We start from the raw sequence: 25,198 nt of genomic DNA, 5'->3' as shown, positions 1-25,198 counted from the left end.
AGCCACCGCTCATTTGAATGACTAAGCCATTGTTTGCATATTTAAACTTGTCAATGTTGAGAAGAAAGCCTCCGTGTTTTGCATGTAAAGAATGAACGTATGAGAAACAGTGCAACCTTTTATGAAAAGGGAACTTAACAATACAGTACTTCCAACCTATTGATTTCTACCACAAAACAGCATGTGAAAAACATAATTTCACAAGTTCGTAAGTTGACTGGGAAGCTCGATAGCATAAAACTGCTTGAGATTTCACAATTACGCCACTTTATTTGAAGACGGGAGGGACTGTATGCTGTTTTTAAGAGAAAAGGCCATGTGCCTATCTGGGTCATGTAAGACAGGACACAAAGCACTGCAAACTGTCTCAAAAGTGAATATTATTTGTGTTCTATGGATAAATTGCATGATTTAATGATCACATTTGTTCTCTCTTCATCAGAATAAACACATTTTGTGTCGAGAATTTTAAAAAAGGACAATGTACATGTATGAATGTTTAACAATTCCAGTTGAATTTTTATTAAGATTTGCTTTTGTATAAATGCTTTTGTCACCTGGAAATGTGAAAGCGATTTCCTCGGCTGATTAGAAGGAATACATAAAACATATTCAAAACAGAACCCTGAAGATACCACTATAACGTGGCGATGGTTAAACTTTAAAGTGAAAAAAGAAGAAGAAAAAAAAACGTACAAACATCTGTTTTGCTGAAATGTTGCAACAAACACAAAAACCCAGAGGGCTGATTCTCATGAATGCATCTTACTGTTGTGTACAACAGCACATCAGACTTTCAAATTTCCAGGTTCAAATTTCCGTTTGAGGGTTCCTCAAGACATTGCTCCACTGTGCGTCACATTGTACATGATAAACCGCATGAGCAGACACATGTTTAATGCTCACAATGTTTCTGTTGAATAGAATATATGCAGACTTGTCCGAATGCCATCAAAGACGCGTTGCAGTGTGAAAACATTAAAAAAACCTCTCAGGAATACTAGGTTCATTTAATCATTATGGGAAAGTAACAGTCTCATATACATTATGACAGACAAGGACGTTTCTTGTTAGTGTCCTGCACCAAAGAAAATATCTCCACAATTAAAATTCACATTATTTTTCAGCAGTTTAAACTATTTACATGCAAGCAAATAAAATCCACAGTCTGCACATCTTCACATCAAAATAAGCTTTTGTTCTTACATCTACCTCTCTTTACATTGTAATACAAACTCATAGATATCACTGTAGCACCATATTGATACTGGACAATCTATTTCCAAAGTACTGAACAAAGATCTCTGGGTGGCCTTTATAAAACTGTCCCAGCAGCCGTCTCTTTTCTTTGTTGGAGAGTTTCGGGTTCTCGTGGACTCTCCGCAGTAAGGACCGAAGTTCCTCTTGAGTCGTTTTTTCTGCATTCTCTGAGAATGCCTCAGAGCTCACTCTTGTGCAGTATGTTGATCCTGCAGTAGAGAGAGAGATTGGAGAAAACTTAATTGAAGCGGAAGAAGATTTTGTCTTCCTTCGTACCAAGGGAAAGTGTTCTTTCGTCAAACAAACAGCTGTCGAACAACTGAATGTATAAGGTGAATATATAAATCTGCAAACCTGTTATCACATCTGGATCTTTCCCTTTCACAATATTCGTTATTCTGTCACTGACCATCTTGTGTAATGAAACCGGAATCTGGAGGAAAAGAGAGCAAAATAAGACATGAAGTTTCTATTTATCGTGACATAAAGATCCAATATGAATATCAATACAATCACAACATGTATAATTATTGTGTTTACTTCCCTTGTAGCTGTCTTACAAAGTCAGACACATTTGATTTATGAATTATGTTTCAAGTAATATCTGGTGTGAAGTTTAAAATCCTGCTTCAGCCTGTTTAAAACAGCATTTTCTCTCACGAAGATGTTGATCGTTACATCCCTCCTTCAACACCAGACACACATGTACACACACACACACACACACACACACACACACACACACACACACACACACACACACACACACAGGCAAAGAGATAACTCACTTTGAACAGATCACAGTGGTTATCCATCATGAACAGAACCATCAAGTCCACCTTTCCTTTGGAGAGTCTTCTGCTGTAGACGATGGCACTTGAGAAAGACCTTTTCACCGCCATTCTGTTCTCAATCTGACGGAGAATGATCTCCAGTTAAAAAAGATCAAACCTACACATGTACAGACTCGCATAAGAGGCACCCGAGCGCTCACCTCTTTGTGCAGCTTGACCTCCTGTGGTTTGGCTGCAACGGCCATGAATCTCAGGAGCCTGCGTAGCTCCTCTCTGCTGCGAGAGTCTTGCAGCTTCAGGCTCAGCTGCAGGGTTTCTAGAGCTTGCTCTTGCTTGCCGTTCACTGACAACAGACCACAAAAAAAATACCAAGATGAAAATGTTGAGCTTGAGAAAAAGCAGCCCTCGTTATTAAAATGGCACCAGCGGCAGCATACTGTGTATGGAACCTGGATTTGTGCATCACCATAAAAGCCCAATTTAACCCTCCTGAAAACAACAGGAACACCAAGAAGATCTGCTCTCACCGAGTAGCTCAGAGATGCCAGAGTGGATGTCGAAAATGTGATTGCTGAGCAGAGGTGGCTGCTGAGCGCTTCCGTAATGCTGAGCCAGGATGTCATAGAGCAGACTCTTACACCGGGGCAGGTCATCAGCACAACCGGCCAAACCTCGGCTGACCTCCACCACCCGCTCATCAGGCAGAAACTCCAGACAGTCCACTGCTCCTGACATCCACTCATCGGCCCTGAGGGGAGAGGGGGGAAAGATAAGCTCTTGGCCTTCAGTGATTTAGAGACTCTACTGCTTCCAGTAAGCATGGATCTGGTCATTTGCAGGTGAAAAACGTATGCAGGTTCTTCTACACTTTAAAATAAAAAGCATTTCATCATTATTAATGATTAATCTATTAAAAGTAGCAACCACCACAGTATAGAAATGTAGAAGTGTATCAAATGTAGATGCACTATGCAGAATGGCTCCTGTTAGTGTTATTACGATATTAATGGATCGTTATTATTGATGCCTTAACAGTTAATGGTAGTTTAATGTTTACTTTTTATTTTTGCAATAACTAAAATACAATTTCTGAAATTAGGGCCCACTTTGTAAAAAACAGACACAGCACACACAAAATCTTACATCTCTTGCAAAAGCAAACACTTTATTCAATACGATATAAACTCTTCTAAAATTGGTATTTTTGCATCACAACTTTACATACAAACACCAAATAAATAGCTCTTTCCACATGACAAACACCAACTGATGTACCAAGTCTTAAACACGATTATTTAAAGCCTTTGACATTTCCATTAGTAGCTAAAACTCATGACATGAGCATAGTTACTGTATTGTACTGTAAACAAAATGCAGTATTGCAATCACAGTCCTCTCACTGTCTCTTCAAAATGGGCCTCCAAAACCAAAGAGCTAACCTGAATCCTCTTTAAAGTGTTCCGGTTCTGATTTCTACGTGATCTAATTGGTTACAGGTGCTTCCATAGAAGACTGTAACACTGTAAATGTTTTAGCGGACTTACTGTGCTTCACTGAAGGCCTTGAGGACCTCTCGGTCGAGGTAGCTTGATGTATACAACAGGTCCGGGTCACTGTCCATGCCACGCAGGGGAGGCCGTAATGTGTCCTTACCCTCTAACAGCTTCTCCAACAGGGGGAGCTCTATCAGCTGCAACAGCCTGAACACAGCCTGCTGGTGCCACACCTCATCCACAACTGTGAAAACACAGAGTTACAAGCCATAAGGGTCATAGGTGCACAGACACATAGTGTGACGAAGCATTTGCTGCATGAAGGGGACGACTTACGCTCTTGCGAGAGGCCGAGGTTGATCATTTGAGGGGTGATGGAGTTCAGGTTGAGGTTTCTGAGCACGTCCTCCAGTGATTTGTCTGTTTTTACAGGGCTCAGCACGCCTTGTCTGAAGAGTCACATAATAACAGCAATCAGTGAAAATGATTTGGAAATAACAGACTTATTAGAGGAACCAATATGGCATCAGGCTGCAAATGTTTTCTAGTAACTGTGATTCATTCTCAATTTAGTGTTGTTTTGATTCCGGCCAACACAGGCAAAATAAATGCTCAATTCCCAGCAACAATTTCTGATTAACATTAAATAGGACAAGTCTTTTCTCTTTACATTATTCCCAGGAAACCTTCACTTGCCCCATGTTGCAAATAATCAAAGTCGAATTTAAACTGTTTAAGCACATGGCACATTTATCTGCAATTTGGTGGGCCTGATCTCTGGTCCAGTCTGGAGCTCTCACTCTCACAACACCACAAATTGCTGAGGCCACGTGTTAGCACCTCATGGGTAATACCTCACGTCTGTCTTTGCCACATGTTAGACAGCCTCCCTAGAATTGAATTGGGCAATTCACTTATTTGCTTTCTTGCTGAGAATGAGTTTCGATGTCACGTCTTTGGTAGATACGAAGCTACAGCTAGCCAGTTGTTTACAATTAGCACAAAGATAAGACCAGACACTGTGGGAGACAGCTAGCCCGGCTCTGTAAAAATACACTTACCACCTCTCTGAAGCTCACTAATTAAATTGTGTACAAAATGAAAGTGCAAAACACTTTATGTTCATGGTATGAGCCGGGATGACTTCTTATGTCCAGTAACTTCCTGCAGTAATGTCATCAACATGACTTTGCCAGCTAAGAAGCATTCAACCAAAACCAATAGTTGTTTTAACTTCATAAACAAACGAGATATGATATGTAAAGCAGTGAGCTCTAGAGGTGATGGGAGGTGGGTTTTGTTATCTTTGTTACAGAGTTAGCTATTTCCCTCTATTCCCAGTCCTTGTGCTAAGCTAACCTAGCAAGCGTCTGGCAGAAGCATCAGAGGGTGGTATTGAAGCAAGTGGGTTTCTGTATGTTTCATATTTTAAAATGACTTTTTGATTTTGCAATTCAAGTTTGTATTTGAAGTTGAAACTCACTGCAACCCACTGTGCAATGGGTTATCAGGACAGAACTGCATGATGGGGCTTTAAGAGCATCCAGTCATGTCTGACTAGTTTTCAGAGACACCCGGTGTAAAGCTACACTGGATTTGGGATTAGCTCTGGTGGAAGGAGAACAAAGCCAATCACATATGAGGTCGGAAGATGTTATGACAGGAGTCTGTACCTTTCATGTGACGAACTGTAGCCGTTCTTGTTCCTGTTCATGTTTGGTGAGTCGTAGCCACTCTCGATGGTGCTCGTGGAGTTGGCGTTGGCCAGCGGTGATGAGGAGTCGGTTGTTGGGCTCAGGAACCTGTACAAACTGCAACTACTGTCCTCGAATGTGGCCGGCTTCTTTTCCTTGCAAAACACTTTCACGCCCACCGGCTCAAATACCCTCGAGTCCATCAGGGCCTGACAGAGACGGACGGCCTTGAAGCGGGGCACCGCCTCGTCGCTAAAGAAACGGTTCAGGCTGATGTGTGCCAGGACCACGTCCACGGCCTCTGAGCCCAGGAAGCAGTCATGGTAGGACTTGAGGTTGTGGCGCCGGCGCTTAACCTCCACGCAAGTGTGGAGATTGGAGATGATGCTGCTCCAGATATAGGTGGCCCGGAACGGCTTCCCAGCCATGCCTGGTTCTGATGGAGGAGAGGAGAGGAGAGAGTCAGTGGACGGAGGGTGGGAAGACAATCGGGGGCGTGGGAATGAGGGCTGAAGTAGAGGCGATTTCAATCATGAACATCTTTGAGTGTTGGACTGTTTTGAAGACATCCAGCATGGGCTCTAGGGAATTGCGATAGACATTTTTCACTCGATTACATTGTTAATAAATGTAATAATAAGATAAGACAATCAACTCCATGACTAAGCAGCAAGAAAAGTTAAGATTATAATAAACTTTTATAAATGCAGATGCTTTAAAAAGAATTTCCCGACACACAAGTCTTTTTAGTGACTTGTTCCACAGTGGACATTCTCAGCTTTGTCTATTGTCTGTGCACTTTCTCAGAAGGGAATCGTGCGTTCCGTCTTTCCCAAACAAACATGCCCTCTCCTCTGTGTGATGTCAAATAATCACAATCTGAATTCAAGTGACTGTATGTGGGTGTAACAGCACAAGGTCCAGGATCAATGCAACTCACAGGGGTAGTAACCAAACCCAAACCCTCGTTTGAGGCATGCCTGTGTGCATTATGCTGAAAAGCTTAATTCTAATTAACTTAACAGATGTTAACACCTCAGAATAAAATTGTGTAGTTAACCAGTATAGGTTCAAGACAATACGAGAAACAAAGAGCTTCATCTGTACCTGATTTTATCTTAACAGGCACCTGATGCAATCTGTCTACGCAAAATCACACACACACACACACACACACACACACACACACACACACACACACACACACACACACACACACACACACACACACACACACACACACACACACACACACACACACACACACACACACACACACACACACACACACACACACACACACACAGAGGAGAGAGACAATGATCATATTGTGAGCTTGTCCTCATATATTCCTGTTGTATTTTCCACTGAATGGGCTTCATTGCTACTAACACAGGCACACAACTCAGTAGATGATTCATGCAATCAACCACCGAAACGTTCGACACTACATCGTGCAATTCCTCAACATATCTCATCTGCGTTTGATGATTTTTGTTTCGGGAAAAGGACTTGTGTCGTCCACCGCAAGCCAGACCAATGTAAGAAAGCAGAGCTGGTCTGATAGTGAGATGTGAGTGTGGCTTTCATCTCACAACAGGAAACATTTAGGGCCTGTTGAGCAAATGTTAGGGGAGGATCTGAGAGGCTCACTGAGGCCAAGGGACATAAATCAGGCCCTGTCAGCACCATACAAGGCTCCATGTTATGATAACACAACATGACAAACGCTGTTACTGACCCATCTGTAAAACTTGACAACAGAAACACTGGGGAACAGACAGCAGCAAGCAGATGTTCGTCCACTCGATTTACAAATACTGCAGGGATGCAGTTGACAGCGTGGGGCAGATATCTTGGTGATCTACTGATTAATGAAACACATCTACGTCACACTGTGTCTCCCTCTGGGAGAGAAGACGCTGTCCTGATCTGGGGATTTGCCTTTGCAGGGAAGCAGGCTACAACTGGGGCTGCATGACAGGAAACATGAGAAACATAATAGGCTGGTAACACAATCAATTCAAATACACTCAGTTTGAAAACGGATCTTTCAAATAAATGTGAGAAGAAGTTACTGTGCAAACATCGGTCAATATGAACTCACTATATTTGCAGCATATGACAGGAATAATGTACTTTTTGGTGAGGACAACTGGTAGAAACACACTCTGCATTATCAACATGAAATCCTTGATCTGGGCCATCTGAGTCCCATCTGGGGTCCCTGGATTACCAGTCACAAAATAAATCCGGATCTGATCAATGTCCATTCATGCTTCTTGTTAAAAAGGAATAAAGTGGGGGTCGGGTGAGGGGTCAGAACAATCCAGGGAACCTGGCTGTGATCTGCCACCTCTTGTTGCTTAAGCCAGGCTGGGGTTTAAACCCAGTTTGCGCATCTGACGTCAGACTTCTTCCCTGTGACTTTGGTCCTCTTTATAAAGAAAGACTGCAGGGCGATGAAAGGAGGCCACTGACCTGCAATTCAGCCAAGGGCAACAGTGCGCCGTGTGTTTGTACACATCGGTGGAGGTAAATAAGCGCGGAGGGAGCAGCGCAGTCAACACATGGGAACGTTCCCCTTGAGAGCACGGTGTTTAACACCACTCTCAGAACCTGAGCTGCATTATCTCTGCAGCAGCAAAGCAGAAAGCATCATTTAACTTTCAAGCACTGTGGTCATGAAGCTGCATCGAGCTCAGGACATTGTGATTTCAGGCGATGATAATGCGCCGTGGCACCTGCGGACCTGTAGCAGCGGGTTGTTAATAGCCTGTGGCAGATACCCTCATTCCTCCAACATGCTGAGAGCGGTGACATGAACTGCTCCAGACTCAAGGCACCATGAAAACACGGAACCATGGCGACTGGCCCGTATGAGTTTGAATCCTCATATCCTGTGTGATGTAATTGTCCCGTTCTTCATGGCGTTAACGTAAACACTGTAGACTGCTGAGTCGGCACTGAACACTGTACTGTCAAAGAACACAAACGTTGTTCTTATTCAAAGCTTTAAACTCATCAAGCATTGCGTGATTCATTCAATTTGAACAAAGACAGCAGCTAAATTAAACATTACAAATCCTTGTTTTAATGTTTTCTTTTGTCATATACTAAAAAAACTTGACCATATGTTTCGCGACAGAATAATGTACAAACAATGGTGGCATAAACGCACATTTAATAACAATATTGGCTCTTTAGTAGAAACATTTCGATGAGTATCAGACCACATGTCCCATTAGAAATAGTAGCACAAATCCTCCAAACGCGCGGTGTGCGTAAAATATATAATAAAAGTATGGCACATGACATTTCCACGACATTTCCACGCAGGCGACAAATGGAAATGTATTTCTGCAAAAACATCCCATCTCAACTCAGCAGGTTACATTGCAGAGCTAAATAAACCAAATAAAACCACACTATTTCAAACACCACAGTGGATTAACAACATCTACAGCCATCACTTTTCCAGCTAAAGGTGATTAAATGAGTATTCGTCTACCTGGTGTTCGGTGCATTGAAACGTCCTCCAGTGACTGTGTAGACTTCCATTCAGACCATGTCCTTGCTCTTCAATGCGCGACGTGACGCACGCAACGAACTACAGTCAAACCCGAAACCGTCCCCTCCCACTGAGCTACATTATTCTAATCACCGCCCTATCCGGGCATTAACGTGATAATGAGACTCTCACTGTTTCCTTGAAGTTTGACAGAAGGGCATCTTCCTGAGCTGCACTGTAAAGAAGGAAGAGCAATGGTCGTGACACTTTCTATCACGTCCAACCAAAGCTCCTCCATGCAGGGAAAGGTTGTTTTTTTTTTATCTTCACAAGTGCCATAAATGTTATTAATGTTATTATAATACAATGCTGAATAGATAAAGCCAGTGTGCAGCATTGCCAATATTCCCTACTTAAGTCCATCATTCAATTGTTATTATTGGTCAAATAAAAGACTTTCAATTTAAAGGAAATGCTGAAAATCCAAGAGGTGTTCACACAATCTTTCACTCACAAAGTCACACCCTTAAAGCCTACACTGGAGGTAAACTACTGATAAAGAACTATTAAACAACATCTACTATGTGAGATGGAGAAGAATGGACTGTTTGAATAATTGGGATTCAAAGGATAAAAACACACACACAAAAAAAACAAGAATGGGAATGTTTTGGGGGAAACAGTTTCTATCAAAACAATAGTGGAGTCACGTGTGAACACAGGTGCCTTGGGTGTCAAAGTGACTCTGATGCATTTCACCACGTCTGGGATCATCCATGCAGGCCGAACGTCCCTGAAATCGAATGTCTCAAGACTGCCAACACCTACAAACATGTACACCCCAGAGTAACTTATCAGGAGCTGTGGAGGGGACAGATGGCAAGAAACGAGGCTCTAACCCGCTGCCTTCTTTCTTGAGGTGTAATCTGACAACGGAAAAGTATGCTGACACTGTAAACCCAATGTTGGTCACTTACTGAAAGGGAGACAATAAGGAAATCAGCGACTATCATCACGAGACACAAGTATGGTGCAAGAGGTAGAGGCGTGTAAACCGGTTTGATTACAGTCCTCTTAACCTCTTCCTTGTAGAAAAATGCTCTTTTATGTGAGCAGGTAAAGAGAGAACGAGTGAGCATGAAAGCAAGAGGCAGAGATCTGTGAAACGCTTTAAACCATTTGATCAGAGAAGGAGAGTTGTGTAGTTTGCATTCACAAAGCACAGACAGAAATGTCTTCCTACTTACTGTTGAGCTGCTCTTGAGCAAGGCAGGGTGCTCAAAGGAAAATGCAGATGTGCACGTGTGTAACTTTACACACAATGTTCAGTTTATCGTAACAAATACGACTTAGTCCGTCACAGACACAGCTGCATATTATCACCAGTGGTTTTGAAAAGTACAAGAATGTCTAGCGTCTTGCCTGTTTCACAAACTGGAGGTGTGGGGGTTTGAAAAAAGTGGGCATTTAGAAGGCAGTCTGCTGAAAGATGCCAAAATTGCATTATGGAAATGTAGGATACATTGACAGAACCATTTACCTGGATGGCTAAACACAGAAACAAGAACGATTAAACGTCATATCTTCCAAAATATCAGGACTATAACTCTTTCTTGCTTTAATCCCTTTCCCTGATATAAAAATGGCATCTTGTTTGCATTGAGTCACAAAAGTAAACCTTTCTTTACTCCTGTGTCAGAGAAATCTGTTTAACAATACCAGTTGACTTTGACTATCAGCACAAAGAGGTATGACTCATAAGCAGTCAGTTACTGGCATCAAACAATCTCTGAGCACTGAATTCACAGAAGCTCAGGACACTTGGCTGTGGCTTTATTGTGCCGTGTGTGTGTAAACGCACCTTTTCTGTTCTTGTAGATGTAGAGGTATTTTTAGATTCACACAGCCATCGTGTCCAAGCGAACGGAATAAAAGGAAACGCACACCTTAAATGAAAGGTAACTTCAGTGCATTCAGCTAGAGGGAGAAACAAACTGGTTTTACAACTTACAAATGAGCACACTGCAGGGGATGTGCTGGTATTTTGTAAACTTGCCACAACAGACAGACAGAGAGAGAGAGAGACAGAGAGAGAGAGAGAGAGAGAGAGAGAGAGAGCGAGAGAGAGAGAGAGAGAGAGAGAGAACTGGTTCATAAAATCAGAAATTCTAGTCCACAAGGTCAAAGCGATATTTACTCTCCTGCTTCTATCCATGAGGGCGGAAAGCCCTGCACATTTCCCTTTCTTTCCCCTTCATTCTTATCGGTCACGCAATGCTGGTCAAGTCGTAGTTTGTTTACAGTAATGATGACAAAGAGATTTTCTCCAGGAAGAGGCATTAAAAGAAGTTATGTTTACAGATCCGATGTATATGAAAAATTGCCCCAAATGCCAGTCTCGGAGGAAGTATAAAAGTACTGCTATTAAAATGTGACTTGGGTAAATATGCAGCAAAATATACTTAAAGTATTAAAGGTAAAATAACTCTTTTGGAATAAAACTGAACCGTGTGACTGATACAATATTGTTAGTGGCGATGCAGTAAGTCACATGTTACTGTTGTAGCTGGTTGAGGTGGAGCTACTTTGAACTATTTTATATACAATTGGGTAGTTTAGTCCACTATTACCTAAACTCAGGGTCAGGGGTCAGGCCCATCATAAGGCTTCATGCAAAACATAAGGGTCTCAGACACAAATCATTTTTTAAAATATTCTCTAAGCTTTGCCTTTTGTGAAATATTTGGCCTCAACAATTAGTTTAATGAAACAATCTGATAAAAATGGTGGCACTCTGAGACATCAGAAACGTGACAAGAGCCTCCAACTATACACGGCTTCTTCTGTCAGAATCACAAGTCAGAAAGTTTAGAGACCTCGGGTTTCATTCTTAAAGTGCATTTGTTTATAAAAAAGTCGTGAAAATATGGATCGACCTCGCATCTAGACCTGCTAACTCGATGAATATATTCCACTGAATTGAAGTGGAATAATAGAGTTCAGTCGCATAAAACAGAACCACCAAGTATAAGTATCTTAAGTGTTACTTGAGACTCCCAAATGCACCGATGCAGATGTAGAGTAAGTGTGCACGTCACTGGTTAAACCACACAGTACATTAGGTTTCACCACTGGGCATTTCCAAAACCAATAGGCAGCGCAATCCAACACACAGCCGGCCAGTCACTGTGCCCTTCTTACATTCGTACGCCGCCTCAAGGGTCCCCTCAGTCTCCCACATATGGAACAATGCAGTGCATTAAAATTCGCATGCTTTTCATCTGGAGAGCAGACATTCAGTATCTGTCTCCAGCAGTTGTGCCCGTGCCGGAATCCCAAACGCTGGTCTGACTGGCCTTCCTCCGCAGCCCTAAAGGACAGAGGACAGTGGCTTTCCTCACAGAGCCGTCGCTCTGCAGCACAGAGACACTCTTGTTGTTTGGGGGTTGCCAGTAATGTTGTGCATTGTGGCTCGACAATCATATTTTATTCAACAGGCTCTCAGACGACACACAAAGTCAGCCACCAATTCACAGTGAATAGTTTGGTCATGAGAGCATGGTGGGCGAGCATCACAATCATGTCCTCCCCGCTAAAGAATATGAGCCAATACGAACGCCACTCTCACTCCTACAAGCAGGTGATGTGTTACACTGAGGCACCTCACTGAGCTGAGGACACGTTCTCTTTCAGTTGGGGTCGCGAAGGGATGAAAGATGATAATCTCACTCTCACCTACTCTTACCTCCACCAGACATCAGATCCTGTGTCATGGAGATAATTTCATGTACCAAGAGCGTCAAATGTTAATGAGATCATATGGGGGGGGGGGGGGGGGGGGCCCAGAGGGAAGACTTTTCTAAATCTGGTGCGTCACACTTGCGCGAGCCCCAGATCATTTAGAAGATGTTAACCCTCTCAGACAAAACACAGCGACGCAAACATCTAATACATGCCGCACTTTATTTACAAACTGCATCTGTAAACAAGATTGTTTTTCACAGCGTAAAATTGATAAATGACATATAAAGAGTCCACTTTTGGAAAACTGTGGAAAAACAATGAAAAAGTGTCTTAGAACAATATTTACTTATGTGAAAAATATATATCTATTTGCCATAAAATGTGGGCTGAATCTGTAAAGGAGTATAAAGACAACTTGTATTTATTTCATTTTACCTTTTGGTAAGTCAAAGTCATATCATTTCATTAACAAAATTCATAAAAAGCAGCACTGGAACTGCACTGACTTGCATCTGATAAGCAAACGGGTGTTTGAAGCACAAAAGTTAAACCACAATAGATACAGTATATAGTTACTGAATCCATCGCTGCAGTTCCCACCTCCCTGTTCTTTTATACAAAATGTACATTATATATAAGTTGGCACTCCATTCAAAAATGGATGTTTTACAAACGATATATAACTACGGTTATACATAATATAGATTGTTTTTCGTTTTTACAATAAATCAATTTGTCAGTATGTGAGCAGACACATCACAGGGTTGACAAAGGCTTGTTAGAACTGTCGACAATCAACTTTCTGCAGGTTTATTTGCTGTGCTCTACGTCCTATGCAGATAGATTTCTATCTAGTGCTTACACACTGGTTATAATCTGTCATTTAACTAAAAAGAAAGAAGAAAAAAACAATTGAAAAACTATTTTTTTTAATGAAAAGGCCCATAAAAAAAGGGGGCTTGTAACTACAAAAACTTACGAAGACTAAGAGAAGCATTATGTGCAAGACTCCCATAAAATGCTCTCTAAACCAAAGTCCTTGTCCTCTGTTGATCGAGTTGCTGCTGAGACGCAGACTCTTAACTTTACCGTCTCGCTGTTCAACTGCTGCCACCTTTAGGCCACAGGCGCCAAAACGTCTCTCAGGCAAGTCAGCTGACAGGTCCCTGATTCAGATCTCTCTCTTGTGGCTGGAAGGAGAGACTCACTCCATCCTTCTCTGTTGCCATGTTGAGCTGGAGGCCTCCTCGTGTTTTTAAGTGTTGGAGACTTTGTTGTTTTATGGTGCGTTTGATTTATATATTTATGTTAAACCGAGCCTGTCGAGCCTGGATCACCGGCAGGCCTGCTGCACTTGACTGATTAGCTCTCCGAAGCGATCGAAGAGCCCCTCTACCCAAGCGCCGTTCTGCAGACACTTCTGTACCGCCTCCTCCTGCCCCAGGTCCACTGTCTGCACCCGCATAGATGCAATCTGGAGGGCAGACGCACAAACGGAAAAAAAACATTTCTAAAAGAACACAGCAAAGTTTCCTGTGAAGAATTAGCATCTGAAATCAAACCCACAAAATACGACTCGTCAGGGGGTAAAATGTTAACTCAACAGCAGGCATACTCGCGTAAACAACGTCTCACCTCGTCCTTACACAGAAGGTAAGTGTGGTACTTGTAATGCTGCAAAGAGTGGTACAGAGAGAACCACTGAGTTTTCTGCTGGTCCACTGTATACTCCTAGAAAGGGACAAAGCAGACGTGTTTCAAAGACATTTTATACAAGTCATATCAGGGATCTAATGACGGGGAAGGGAACAGTGGCTGCAGTGAGAAAGACTAAATGGTGCTCTCTACTGGACAGATATTGAGAGCACAGTCAATTTGACCAAAATATTTTCTTGTCTTACCTGAGGCACTTTGTTAGGCATCTTGTAGGGCTTCATGGTTTTCTTGTTGTAGGCCTTCCCACTGAGACGCACCTTAAAGGCCGGGGTTTCCCCATCCTTCTTCAGTTCAGTCACAACGGAGATCTCTGGGAAGCTGTCTAGAGCCGTCTGAAGACACACAACGGGGGAGGTACTTGGGTTACCTTTGCTTTTTCTCTTTGTCATCAAAACAGATTCAGGTTGTTTGTAAGGTTTGTCTTTTAAGCCTCTTAAGCCAAAAATAATGCCCCAACAAATAAATCACACACACCTTTAGGATCTGCCCTATGTGCAGTTTGTGAAGCAGGCGTTTCCTGTTGTCGGCGATCATCCCGTCCACTCTTTTCATCTGTGGCAGCAGAAACTCATCTGAAACAGTACAAGTTAACATACCTCAAGTCTACTACTTTTCTTTATATTCGGTTCTTGACCTAGCTTGAAAAACAGTCAACGGTCGATTCACTCACCGTTTGCCCTCTCAAGTGCTGTCATTACATCTTCGTCTAAGGCAATGCTGATGAGCAGTTCCACAAAGCACCTGAATGTCTCCTTCATGGTCCGCGTGTTGAGTAACCGTGAAGCAAACTGTACTGGAGGGTTTAAGTCTACGAGTGTGTGTGTGGGACAGATTAAAGACCATGAAGAGGCAGTGAGAGAGCGGGAAGATATTTAGACGACAATCACATCAACTTATAGCCAAGTCAGATTGAATGAAAAAAAGGTCAAAAGGCCTCCTCACCATCATCTTCTGCAGATGATCCCGAGGAAGTAGGGGAGAACTCCTTCCATTTCCTCCTCTTCTTAGGTGGGGGCTCGGCCCTGGGCTTGAGTTGTTTGGGTCGAGGCTTCTGGCTTTGGGAGACTGAGGAGGGGTCGACTGTCAAGCCCAGCAAAGTCTTCACCTGAACACCCCTGGGTGGCAGAACAAAGAGAGTGACACCACTGAAGAGCGAAGTTTAAAAAGACAAAAGGAACTACAGCGGTCAGAACTCTTAGCGTACCTTAGCGAGTTCATAGGCTTGCAGCGGGGCTTCCGACTACAAACGCGTACATACTCCCTTTTGTTTACGGTGTCCAAGAACTTCACGTATACCCTCTGGTACATGGTCTTGGCATCACCAAAGTACCCAAGATACTACACAAAGGAAAACAACATGTTACCTGTTGCAGAGTAAAGAGAAATCGTTTGAATGATTGAATGCTCATGCAGTCATACATCGAGTATTGGCGTGTCTGCTTTTACTTACACTGTTGGTGGCTGAGAAGACTCTCCTTCCATCTCTCAACTCGGGCACAAATTTCTGCAGCAGAGCCTTCTGGACCTTCCAGATGGCTGGCGGCTCACTGCCGGCTCTCATCGTCACCTGGACACATGGAGTAAAAGTTACCCTACGAGAAAATTAAACAACAAAATGCTCAACTATGACTGTACACAGGATCTGATAGGATAGAAGTGTACCTTCAAGTTGTCAATATCTTCATTCCTGACGACAAACTCGTCTCTCTCCCTGTACATCCCCTCCCCTCCGCTGTCTGACAGCTCCTCGTCAGTCAGTCCCTCCATGGCAACACTCGTCAACTGCACAGCCAGCTGGCCTGCTGGGGTCTCTTTAGACTCCTCTTTGGCCACAAACACAGTCCCGGATGAGAGGGCGTTTGTCGTCTGTGTCGGCGTGGTGACCCGGGAGAAACAGGTCTCGCTCACAGTGTGGGGCATGATGGGAACCTGGTCCGCCTTCATCATCAAACCGGGGATCTGGTTATCTGGAGAAGGAGAAGAGAATTAGTTTGAGAAAGAAATATGAAAATGACGTCAACATCAACTTTGAAACACTTCCTATGCAAAATACACCTCGTATACATTACAAGCTACCAGTTTCAGTAATGCTGCAAAATTTGGTCGTTGAACAATAATATAGAAGACTGTAGGTTGATGCTGTGATGATAATGCTATTGGAGGCTCTTGACGAGCTTAAGCAGGGTAATATTACCTGTCCTGGGTTTCCGATCTGAAGACTCATCCAGAGCTGAAAGCGCTGAGCTGATGCTGTTCCTCAGGGCCTGGTTCTTCCCAGTGTTCTCCTCTTCATCGGAGCTGAAAGATGGCAGAGTCTCCAAGTTCTTTTGCAAATCTTCATCCAGACGCTTCTGTTGGGTTCTCACTCCGTGGCTCTCCAGGGCAATCAAAGTCCCGGGCAGAGTGTGCAGAGCGGGAGGCAAAGAAGGCAAAGTACACAGCGGAGCCTTGGAGGTGGTGCAGGGCTTTCTCGGGCGACTAACAGTCCGCGTAGGACTCGGGGAGTATTGATGTTTGGGCCCAGATTTGATGAAGTCGAGGAAGGAGCCAATGAAGCCAGTTTTGACCTCAGGCTGTTTCTCTTCAACTTCTCTGATCTTTTGTCTGATTCTCTCCTGCTGTGGACAACCATCGTATACACCGTGTGAGGCCGACGGCGAGCCGGCGTCACTACCTCTGGAGTTTTGCCGCTTTGCCTGCCCGCTGCGCTTGGCCGGTCTGGCCTGTCCACTATCCTCCTCGGGACCGCGGGTCAAGGATTTAGGGCGAGCCTTCTTTTTGGGAAAGTCTTCACCGCCTTGGCATTCCATGAGGCCGTCCTCCGTTTTAATACACTTTGCATTCCCTTTGACTCTGCTCTGGAGACCCGGGGCGTCGTACACCTGAGCGGCTAAGTGATAATCGTTCTCAGAGCTTCCTCCATCTCCATCGAGCTCAGAGCTGCTGTGGTGCACGGGCTGACCAAGGCAGTGTGTGGCCATCTGAACTTCATTTAGTGTCATGGTCACATTGTGGGAGTTAGTGTTGGCCATGATGGCCTGCTGTGCTGAGGAGAAACTAGGCGACATGTGCCTTATATCCACAGTCTGGAAGTGGCCTTTGGAATCAACCGGGCTAGCCATCGCTGCCATTTCAGCCTCAGCAGAGGACGTAGCTTTGACGAAGTCTTGCGGTGTGACGCCGCAGGCTGCCACCGTGGCAGCCAGGATGTCATCGACGTTTGACAAGATATTTCGGTCATCTGCAAGCAGCATCGAGTCGGGGAAGCAAATGGAGTTGAGAGCGAAGTGGTTCTTGCCATCGTTTGGTTGGTGGTTTGCCGACTGGCTGTAGTGGTGTTTAGAGGAATCGGGGCATCCTGAGCTCTGTTCAGACACTACTGTGCCCTGCTGCCTCTGGGCTTCAGTCACGCCCAGCAGTTCTCGGCCCATGTGAAGATACTGGACATGAACGGGGCCCAGATCTTGGGTCGGTTGGATACCTTGCACGGACACCACCTTTGAAGTGTTCTGACTGTGGTGGACAAGGGGCTGCTGAAGTAGAATCATCTGGCTGGGTTCGAGAAGCGCGCTGGGGACAGTGATGAATTGGGTGTGGGCTGCCGGGGCCTGGCTCTGAGACTGAGTGTGATTCTGGGGGTTTTGTTCATGCGGCTCGGGAGGTTTGAGTTGGAGAGGGTGCTGCTTTAGCTGCTCTGAGCTAAGTGGCACATGTGAAGCTAGAATACTGGAGTTTGTAGTTTTTGTGTTGGCGGTTTCCTGACCATCAGCACTGCTTAGATGAATGTGCTGTTGGCTCAGAGAACCCATCCTTTCATCCTTTATCTGCGCTGTGCTCGTGTGAACTAGTCCCATGAGCTGGTCATCGGAACGCGAATAACTTCGGATAACGCTTTGTGTTTTGTGATGATCGTCCATTTTTGAAAAGACATAGATGACATTGTTGTGAGCAGACATATTACTAGCTGCAGCAGAAGCTTCCATTGATGCCTGCTGGAGAGCATCCATGTCCTGGAGAGGAAGCTCTATAAGTTTCTGTTTCCCATATGTTGGCTTCATGTCCTGTATCGAGGATCTGATGTTATTTTGTAAGGCTTGAGCAGTTGAAGAGTAGGTAGGCAACGGTGTAGACAAAACATATTTATGAGTCTGTGTCTGCTGCTGGGACAGTGCGTCATGTGTTTTACCTCCCAACAACGCCTGCATGAGGCTGTAGTCCTGTGAAGAATTGGATGTGGGCAGACTCCGCACACATGTCGGTGGGTAAGAGGAGTTGAGGTTAAGGGATTGTCCTGTGGCATAGCTCTGAGTCACTGAAACCTGCCCCGGTGACTGAGATGTAAAAATCACATTTGGGGCACCCTGAGAGTGGGAGGTGGGGTAGCTCTCAGAGAGGTTCCCCTGACACAAGCCCTGTACCTGGCCTCCATACTGGATCTCCTGCTCATGGCTCATCCTGGGACTGGAGGAGTAAACAAGAGTCTGACTAACAGATGCCACGTTGTCAGACTGGCTGGAGAGGGAAGGCAGAGTCTTGTAAAGGGGAGAGTGTTTGTCCGAGGTGGAATGGGAGGGCTGTGACTGGGCTTGCGGGGTGATATAGCTTTGAGACAGACTACTGGACATTAGGCTGGATAGCTGGACTGACTGCTGATTAGCAATCACCGAGTTCTGCTTCTGTCCCGGGGAGGAGTAGCGATCAGGAGACCCTTCAGTCAGCTTGTGAGAGTGCTCGTGACTCTCCTCATCCCCAATAGGGTGTTGGGCTAGCTTGGAAGAGCAGTCTTTAGCCTTCGGCACAGAAGTGGACGAATACGCTTGAGTTACCGAGTCCGTTTTGGGTGGTGGCGCCCGATTGACCCCTTGGGTGGAATCGGCTCCTGTGGAAGGGCTGCAGGACACGGGGGTCTGACGGGACGGGTCCTGCTGGTAGGACACGTCCGCTTCACTGCCAGAGCCAAAGTACCCTTGTAAAGGGTGCTCTGAATTGGACAACTGCTCGGAGGCCGCGTGGCTGCTGGAAGGCCTCTGGTGGTGTTTGATCACACTACATTCACGCTGAAGAGCTCTTTCAATAGAGCCGGAGAAAACCGCGGCCCCGTAGGGTTGTTGGGCACCGTGAGGGGCGGGCAGGGCAGAGGGGAGCAGGCTGAACTGGGGTTGTAACAGGTGGGGGGCTGACTCCTGAGCAGATCGGTAGGTCGAGGACTGGACAGGCAGAGAAGAACCCAAAGCCGGGCTGGAGAGATGACTGAAGGCCAGTGCTGTGGGAAGCACAGTCTGGCCTGATTTGAGATGGATGAGCGGGTCGTGGTGGGAGAACAGGCCATTGGTGGAAGTGCTGAAGGCAGGATCCTGGAGAGCCAAGGATGGGTTGGTGGCATAACTCCGGGAAGGGTAGGCACCAGCGTGCTGATAGGACGACAGAGCAGCAGGGGAGGGGAAAGTGGCAGTAGAAGGCAGGGCACCAGTCAAATACAGCTCTGTGGTGGAGTTGGTACCTGCATTGCACAACATAGACAAAATAAGGACCGGACCGGCAACATGAAGGGATAAATTAAACCTAACATTCGATAAAACTTGTGGCAATAGGTCATTTTGGTTGTTATTTTAATCTCTAAAAACATTATATATTATTAGGGGTAGTGTAAAATGATCTGGTCTAGTACACAATAGTATTCTGGGCTTATGATTGTAGATTATTAGACTCCTAGATAAGCTGCATCAGTAAATATGTTTCTTACAACTACACAAACATCATACATAAACGTAGCTTTCTCGACAAAACACCTCATGTATTCACTACTCTGCGGCACATTTAAAATGAGTACCGGTTCCAGATGATGTTAAAAAAGATAAGAAGCCTACATGCATAGTAAAAACGTCTTTACCACAATAGGTGGTTCGTAAGTAGCGTGAAAATAACACATAATTAGTGGACGTGTTCTCACCGGCAGGCCATGGCGGGGGTCTAAAAGGAGGAAGCAGTGAGGCACTAACAGGACCAGCCTGAAGGCTTCTAGATTCCATGGCTGACAGGAAGCTCATGATTGAGGTCTCAGAAGAATTACTGCTTGAGTCAAGTGTTCCTGAAAGTAAAGAAAGGAAAAGAAACGGGCAACAAAGTCATCACAATCATATGTGCCAAGTAAAATTGCAAAAAAATAAACACATCTCTCACTTGCCTCTAGCGATATCTACAAAATTTGCCAGATAAATCGACCAAGCCAATATACGTGTATAAAAGGAGTGATAATGAAATGGAAGTAGTTTCTAGTAATAACTATAAGCTGTCTGCAGTGAGGCTTGTGTATTATCCATGCAGCTCACCGTTGAGTTCTTAAAATTAAGTTTTTCAGTGTTTCGAGTACCACAAATGAAACACCCTTCACAGTCACCATTCTGACTGGTGGCACATGCATCAAACAATAATTCATAACTCACCTGCTGTCGCAGGAAGGTGCGATGTAGTGTAGGTGGGGAGCTGGTGGGTGTTAGCGTAGCTTTGCCGCTGGAGGAGCTCTGCATCCAGGTGTGCTGCACCATAACTGGGACTGTATCAACACACAAACACGTACATGAAAGCGCTCATCTTCACAAGCAGCGACGAAGCACCCAACTCAAGTTTATTTTCAAGAACTCCTTCTGTAAAGTCTTGGCTGTCTACTGGGTGACAAACACCCTCTAGAAAACAATAGCTCTACGAAACATGCTTTATAAAACGTGATGAATACACGCTGCTATGCATCTTTCACAGAAAGTAGTCATAAAAGGTAAGTTATTCATACAAAACATCGCACATGTTCAGTGGTTTGTGAATTGTAGAATCCACTGGACACTGTTGTTTACGTCCAAACGTAAACATTGATTGCTCTTCTGGGTGTGAGGAACTGAGACAAATCGGGGGGAAAAAGAAGTGTAATATCTGACACGACTTTATATTTTCTCTGCAGAAAATTCAAAGGAAACGAATATAAAATCAAGAGGAAATCATTTGCAGCCAGCCTAATCAGAAGTGTTTCCTTTTTGCCGGAAGGTAAGCATCTGTGGAAGAACACAGAGGTAAGAAAGGGAGTCATCAGCCTCTTTTTCTCATCAACTGGCATCTTCTGTTATGCAACACGTCTTTGCTATTTAACTATAAAGTAGGATATAGCTCAGCTAATGCAATCCAATAAAACAGATCCGACACATATTCCACATTTCTGAAGATTATAACGTTCAGTTTTAGTTGACACGGTCAGAGGGGTGTGTTTCTTCTTACTGAGGTCACAGTTAGTGATCGTGTTGTACTGGACTGCATTATACTGAAATGTGTTTTGAATATCCCCCCACCCCCCTCTCATGTTTGTAAAGGGCGAAGCATTTGAAACACTTCTCACTATAATGCAGTCCAGGACAAAACCACTGCAAACAGAAACTTCAATAAACAACCCACTATCTTTGTTAAGGTGAAATGTATGGGTGAGCTGAGCTGTCGATTGAATTGATTTTGCAAGTGTACCTTATAAAATAAAACACAATTGATTCCAATCATAACAATGTATTCCTCATTCAACAAATCGATTACATTGTCGTTTCAGTAGTCTAATGTAGTGCCTCATCGAACTCAATCTGCTCTGGCCCTTCTCTACATGCTTTGGGGAGGGTTAGATGTGTTATAAGTTATACACGTTTGTGCTGCTTGTGAGCACAATCTGACTAATATGTAGCGGATACAATTTTGTCATTAAGTGTGATTCATTGTTATAATTACAAGATGGAGAGATCATAACACAACAGTCTCGAGTTGGACTAAGTTAGAGCTCTAAAACTTTGGTCACACTCACTGTCTATTTTACTAAATATAAAGCAAGTTAAAATAATGTAAAATATATCAACGGACCTCTTAGTACTAACTAAAAACAGTGACACAGAGACACGTCGCCTCTTCGCTCTTAGGTAACACCAATAACGTTAGCTATGTGCCACTCATTTGAGGTGGCATAACTGACATGACTAGCATCGGTAGCTAGTTACCCATCTTGTTTTGGCTTTGACGAGCACCTGTGAGTCAAGAAAACAGACCGTTAAATGCTCGTTTAAGCAGTCTAGCAGGTCAGGTTATGACATGTATAAAACTACTCCCTCCTCTAGTCAGTGCAAACTCTGTTTATGGCCATGCTGGGGAGACGGTGTGCTAGCGAAAACTAGCAAGGTGCGTGACTGCAACACACGGCAAATGAGCCGCTGACAAGTCAACGCTTCTACAACTCCGAGCAAATTCCGACATTTCTCCAATTCCTCCACTGTTTCCCGATAACAACATGGACCTTTGCACTTTTCTCCAACAGCAAAGCTAGGCCTTCCATCACCGACATTTCCTTCGGAAGGTGCCCTCTCCTTCATCTCTTTACCTTGGCTTGACACTAGCCGTGTTGCGGTCATAGGCCCAAGAAGCTACGGTCTGTGCTGGTGGAGCCAGCGCGTCCGCAAAGCTGGAGGTCGGGTAGTTCCTGTCCATCATCCGGTGAAAGATTCACGTCCCCGACGGAGCTTCGTGGAGCAGCGGACACGCATCGTAGCAGCTCCGGGATCCAACCCAGGGGCACGCAGTCCCGTCAGAGCGCTGCACGGTCCGCAAAGCCGCCGTGAAGTCGTGAGGTATCCTGGATAAGAGTGTACCTTTAGCCTTCTGAGTGATTTCGATATGTTTTGTTAGTCTCCCGTCATGGGGAGCCGTGCAAGCCTTGCATGGTTTCAACGTACCAATGTTAGTTCATTTCCCAGGATGCACCGCAGACTTTGGCTGGAAGTTTTGTAGTTTCCCCTTTTTCTCTTACCTCCATCCCAAAGGTCAGCTCTTAGTCTTTCTTTGAGGTCATTTGAGATGCCAAAAGCTTTTTCTACAGTGTCATAGAAACCCCAACTCCACATATGAAGCGACTAGTTTGACGTTATTGAGAAATGTCCCCAGATAACTTGAATAATTAAATGATAATAAATTCAGGCAAATAACCTAAAACTGGAGCCTGTTTGGAAGTTATAAAATAATTGTTCAGTTTGTTGCAACTCCCCTCTGTGAGACCTTTTTTGGATAACCTTTGTGCTTTTATCAGCAGCCTTGTTACTTTATTGCTTAGGTATATTTTTTGCTGCTGTAACAAACAAATTTCCCCTTGCGGGATGAAGAAAGTATCTATCTATCTCATTGATAACAATTTGTATGACCGTTATTAAACCTGATCATAAGCACACAAAACAAATAAATAAAAATGGATACACCATAGAGCCAGCTTGCATACGTGTAGACAACCTCACACACAGTTGAAAGATGAGACAAAAATAATTAAAATATCAATTTTATTTTAAAAGATATCGCTAAAAGATTTTCATTTCAAGTAGTTATGGTATATATACATATACATACATATCCTTCTGAGTAGCGATCCTAGATCAGACTGTCTCATTTCAGAGACCGCTCGGTCCAGCCTTCACGTTCCTCAAAGGACGCGGCCGACGTGGACCGCGAAGGCCGGGTCCTCCGAAGGATGCAGCCGCTGGATTGGGACATAGAGACAGTCTATATTTTAAGCTGGAAAAGTGTATTTAAAAGCTAAACATGTCTCATTACTCCATCCATAAGTGTTGGTCAAAATAGGTTCATCTCACACAGAAAACTAAGGCTTTAATTGTGCAAACCCATACACGGGCCATTGTGGGCTGTCTTATGAGAGCCTGACCAACACACTGCCTGAGTTTAATTATTATCCAATATTCGCTAGTCACAGATCTGTTGGTTATGAACCAATAGATCTGTCTTATGTCTTAATAGATCTGTCTTAATAGATCGGTCTTATGATAAGACTATACTGACATCAGTCATTGAATGCATGCTTCACATTGTTACACCATGCCTCTGACACCTCAGATGTCTTTGTCCATATCGACACCTATGCTGCTGAAACCGGAGTATCTCGCTTCTTAGAGCAGAACAGAAACTGGAGGTTAGTGTTTTCGTTTTGAACGAAAATCTGTCCAAAAATAATGCACCCAACATTACCAGTCTTTTTTTTTTTTTAAACAGATATGACAAACGTGAGGACCTGAGTCTCAAGAATCTCGACATGAAAATGTACACACACCTGCTGATGGAGGCTAACGTCACTAAGATACAACTGGTCCAGGACACGCATCGGCCTCTGGCCTTCATTGAAGGCTACAGCAACATTGCCTTCAACGTATTTCACGTCCCACCTGTTAGTGTGCGGTTAGTGAGAAAAGCTGTGCTCATGGAGAGAAAGACTGCAACCGGACAACAAAGAGAGGGACTTTAAATCAGCATTTCCGATGCAGGTGAACAACACTTATCAATACAATAAGCATTTTGTTACATATATGGTTTTATGGAACAGAAATATGGGTAAACATGGTCCATTTATACTATTTATTATAGTGGGAATTCAAATTAAAGACAAGACTTGTCATATATTGTCATATTATTTCCAAACGTTGCCGCTCAACAAGACTAGTTTTGGGGAATACGATGCAGAATTTGACCAATTTGACCGACATAATACTGTTATGCAAAGGGTTGGTATAGCGCATCAGCTGGTGCTAACTGCTGTTCAACAACACAAAGAAGAAGAAATGCTCCATTCATGAAACAGGACTTGTGTAGTGACAGTCCACCGACCCTTCTGCACTGTGTTGTATGTCACGAGCTGGCATTGCTAATTAAAGCGTTCTGGAGCTTTTCTATCTTTTTACAACAACCAAATGAACCGAACAGCTTAAAGTGGTCCTGTGGACAGAAACTCAAGTCCTCCCTGTGGACTTTTCCAGCTCTTTAACGGTCACCTTTGGACTCTTCATTGAATCTCTGATGAATGTCCTCCTTGTCTGGTCCTTGGGGTTTGGCCCTCTCTTTAAGCTTTGTTTTGTTGTCATATTCTTTCCATTTTGTAATAACGGACACTGATGTTGAGCAGCTATGATGTTGACCACC

The 25,198-nt window shown here is 44.0% G+C and overlaps 2 protein-coding genes across 2 annotated transcripts; both read right to left on the bottom strand.

Annotated features, from left to right (window-relative positions):
• Window positions 1-403: 403 nt before the first annotated feature.
• depdc7a (DEP domain containing 7, paralog a) lies at window positions 404-8,793 on the bottom strand. Its single transcript, XM_079292794.1, has 9 exons — window positions 8,753-8,793; window positions 5,221-5,677; window positions 3,884-3,996; window positions 3,599-3,791; window positions 2,582-2,802; window positions 2,255-2,397; window positions 2,049-2,174; window positions 1,615-1,693; window positions 404-1,469 (listed from the first exon to the last, which is right to left on the bottom strand). Exons 1-9 carry the CDS (start codon window positions 8,766-8,768, stop codon window positions 1,246-1,248), a joined length of 1,572 nt encoding a protein of 523 aa, XP_079148920.1. The 5' UTR covers window positions 8,769-8,793; the 3' UTR covers window positions 404-1,245.
• A 3,903-nt stretch (window positions 8,794-12,696) lies between these two features.
• On the bottom strand, window positions 12,697-22,926 carry qser1 (glutamine and serine rich 1). The gene is made up of 13 exons (XM_079282401.1): window positions 22,608-22,926; window positions 20,656-20,765; window positions 20,163-20,300; window positions 16,407-19,712; window positions 15,875-16,179; window positions 15,663-15,779; window positions 15,417-15,550; window positions 15,155-15,327; window positions 14,883-15,020; window positions 14,687-14,784; window positions 14,398-14,544; window positions 14,132-14,227; window positions 12,697-13,970 (listed from the first exon to the last, which is right to left on the bottom strand). The coding sequence occupies exons 1-13, from the start codon at window positions 22,715-22,717 to the stop codon at window positions 13,830-13,832; spliced, it is 5,013 nt and encodes a 1,670-aa protein (XP_079138527.1). The 5' UTR covers window positions 22,718-22,926; the 3' UTR covers window positions 12,697-13,829.
• Window positions 22,927-25,198: the final 2,272 nt, after the last annotated feature.

Source organism: Melanostigma gelatinosum, assembly GCF_949748355.1.
Source record: "Melanostigma gelatinosum genome assembly, chromosome: 2".
NCBI classification, from domain to species: domain Eukaryota; kingdom Metazoa; phylum Chordata; class Actinopteri; order Perciformes; family Zoarcidae; genus Melanostigma; species Melanostigma gelatinosum.
This window is presented reverse-complemented; position numbering and strand designations above follow the sequence as displayed.